The sequence below is a fragment of the Antrostomus carolinensis genome, unplaced genomic scaffold, assembly GCF_000700745.2.
Source record: "Antrostomus carolinensis isolate BGI_N321 unplaced genomic scaffold, ASM70074v2 scaffold34057, whole genome shotgun sequence".
Taxonomy (NCBI): Eukaryota; Metazoa; Chordata; class Aves; order Caprimulgiformes; family Caprimulgidae; genus Antrostomus; species Antrostomus carolinensis.
The window spans coordinates 1-425 of record NW_010330063.1 but is presented as its reverse complement, the minus strand read 5'-3'; the positions used below and the strand labels follow the sequence as shown (position 1 = coordinate 425).

At 62.8% G+C, this 425-nt stretch overlaps 1 protein-coding gene across 1 annotated transcript in view; it reads left to right on the top strand.

Moving 5' to 3' along the window:
• LOC104528726 (transcription factor EB-like) overlaps window positions 1-422 on the top strand; it is a gene marked incomplete at its 3' end in the record, with an annotated part of 1,739 nt that extends 1,317 nt beyond the window's left edge. Inside the window, exons 4-5 of the mRNA XM_010172817.1 lie at window positions 51-171; window positions 367-422. Coding sequence (XP_010171119.1) covers window positions 51-171; window positions 367-422 — 177 coding nt within the window. The remainder of the gene's footprint in view (window positions 1-50; window positions 172-366) is intronic.
• Between the last annotated feature and the right edge of the window lie 3 nt (window positions 423-425).

The window sequence follows — 425 nt, the reverse complement described above, 5'->3', positions numbered from 1 at the left end:
GGCCCACCGCCCCGGGATGGAGCAACCCTGCCTGTCCCTCTGCTTTTCAGCTGCCGATGTCCAGCAGTCACATGAATGTCTATAGCGGGGACCCCCAGGTGACAGCCTCTCTTGTAGGTGTCACCAGCAGCTCCTGCCCTGCTGACCTCACCCAGAAGAGAGAGCTGACAGGTACGTCCCCAGCCCTAGAGCGGGCAGGGAGCTGGCGGTGGCGGTGAGTGCCAGAGCTGGCTGGGGCTGCCCTGTCCCCACGGTTGGGCAGGGTGACTCTGGGGGTGCTGGGGTGCTCCAGTGCCTGCCCAGGAGGTTCATGGGGTGAGATGCAGCTTTGTCCCCTCTGGGTGACATTGTGGGTCTCTGTTGCAGATGCTGAGAGCCGAGCCCTGGCGAAAGAGCGCCAGAAGAAAGACAATCACAACCTGAGT